At 44.9% G+C, this 1,999-nt stretch overlaps 1 protein-coding gene across 1 annotated transcript in view; it reads left to right on the top strand.

Annotated features, from left to right (window-relative positions):
- Positions 1 to 1,999, top strand: part of cfap58 (cilia and flagella associated protein 58) — a 21,996-nt gene that overhangs the window by 8,470 nt on the left and 11,527 nt on the right. Inside the window, exons 6-7 of the mRNA XM_015382889.1 lie at positions 293 to 430; positions 543 to 702. Of these exons, the coding sequence (XP_015238375.1) occupies positions 293 to 430; positions 543 to 702 (298 nt within the window). The remainder of the gene's footprint in view (positions 1 to 292; positions 431 to 542; positions 703 to 1,999) is intronic.

The raw sequence follows: 1,999 nt of genomic DNA, 5'->3' as shown, positions 1-1,999 counted from the left end.
GATTGAACCGTCAATCCTTCGATTTCAGGGCAAACTCCTACATCCAACGCCACTGTCGCCCACTAGTAAAGTACCCTGTCTTCCGCACATCTGAGCTTGGGGGAAACAGATATTAAAATAAAGTTTCCCGAGGACAGAACTTGTGTTGTTTTTGATGATTTAAGAGCAGATTGAGGGCTGAAGTCTGTTCTGCTTTTTGGTCCCTTATTCCACTGGGAGAAGGTTAAGCATGAGTTTATTTAATATTTATAAAGGTAACTCTGTCCAACCAAAGTCCGTTCCTCTGTCACAGGTATTACATGAACGTTGCACCAAAGAACTGGAGCAGATTCAGGTAAGGAACACCAAACTGCAGCAGGAATGTGGCCATCTGTCCTCAGCCAAGGAACAGCTCTCTATGGAGAACCATCAGAGGGAAAACGAGCTGAAGGTACCCAGCCTGTTTCTCATCATTTTAGTTCTTTTCTGTGAAAGACAGAAGAGCCAGAGTGATGAGCAGCTTCCGCTGTCCTTTCATTTCCCGCCTTTTACGTTTCCACCAGGTAAAAGAGGAGGAGCTGGCTCAGATTCGTCAGGAGGTTGCCAAACAAATCAAGATGAGACTGGCTGTCCAGAAGAAGATCCACCAGATGGAGGACCAGAAAGCTGAACTAGACGTCCAGACGGAGACGCTGAAAGCTCAGATCGCTGCTCTAGAGAAAGGTTTGGAGTTTTTCTTTCTTAGAAACATGGATGTCTACATTTCAGTGGATGTAAGCTGGACTGTGCATCTTATTAACCAATTTATCAACTAAGCAGGAGTTAAATACACCCAGAAAACCCCCTAACTAATAGATAGAATGAATAAATAGCACGAAACCTACAATATAAACTCCACATCTGATTTACCAACAATTATAACCTGAATTCCTGTTATCAAAATAAAAATGATATTGTTGGTTGTGGCATGAAGCTAAGAGTGTTCCTCAGACCCTTTCACTGTTCAAGTCTCACCTCCACTGAAAGAAACCCAACAGGTTCTTCTCGTCCATCACTCACAGAACCCAAGATGAAGCAGAGAAGAGGAGCTATAGGCAGAAAGTAGCCGCTCGCTGGTTCTGTAGGATTTAAGGTAGAAGAACCATTTAACGAACAGCAGCAGTGACCAGCTGGAGTTTGGTCATCATGCTCGGTGGGAGCAGATGCGTTTTAACAGCCACGTCAAAGTGGAAACACGTGACCAAGGATCCTCCAAACTATCTTAGATCCATCATAGCAGAAAACAGGGAACAGTCAAGGCAGCTGTGGATTTAACCTGCAGAGGATGATCCATCAAAATGGCGTCAGACTTACCACTGCTCAGAAACTTTGCCAACCAAAACCTGCATATAGGGACTATAAAGCACGATGGTCACAGCTGCCTTTAAAGCCACAGGGCTTTGCAGGGAGCATTGAGCAGTCTGGGAACTAGTGGTCAGCTGGAAATGGTTGATGAAGAGGGCTCCAAAACTTTTTTAGGGGTTGCTGCAGAATCACTAGCCCCATTTTCACTACCCTCTAAAAACCGATCCGTGCCAAGCTTGGATCAGTTAACCGTGCTGAGCTTGGTTCCTTAAGACCGTTTACACACCATGCTAGTACGGTTCCTCGCCTCCTAGTGGCGATCAATGGTACTACTGCTCACTAGAGGTAAACAAGCAAATCAACAAGGCGGCGCCCCTAACATTCAGGAAGTTTGCGGAGAGTCAGGTGAAGAAGGCAGCCTTTGGTGAATTATCTTCACAGAGTCGGCTTTTGGGAAGTGGATACGACAAATGAAAGTCAAATCAGGGCTTCCAGACGCAGGAAACAACGACAGACGTTGAGCTTCCTCACACTGATAAGCGGATTCATCACTGGAAATTGTGTGGCACGGAAGGGAAGCTAGGATTTTATGAAATAATCTGAACTGAATTAAACTTTTTCTCAAAGCTGCTGTTGCTTTTTGATAAAGCTTCTAGTTAGAGTGGCTCAGGTTATC

This window comes from Cyprinodon variegatus, unplaced genomic scaffold, assembly GCF_000732505.1.
Source record: "Cyprinodon variegatus isolate N-32 unplaced genomic scaffold, C_variegatus-1.0 Scaffold269, whole genome shotgun sequence".
Lineage (NCBI taxonomy): Eukaryota > Metazoa > Chordata > Actinopteri > Cyprinodontiformes > Cyprinodontidae > Cyprinodon > Cyprinodon variegatus.
Note: the sequence above shows the minus strand (reverse complement) of the source record. Positions and strands in the feature narration are given on the sequence as shown.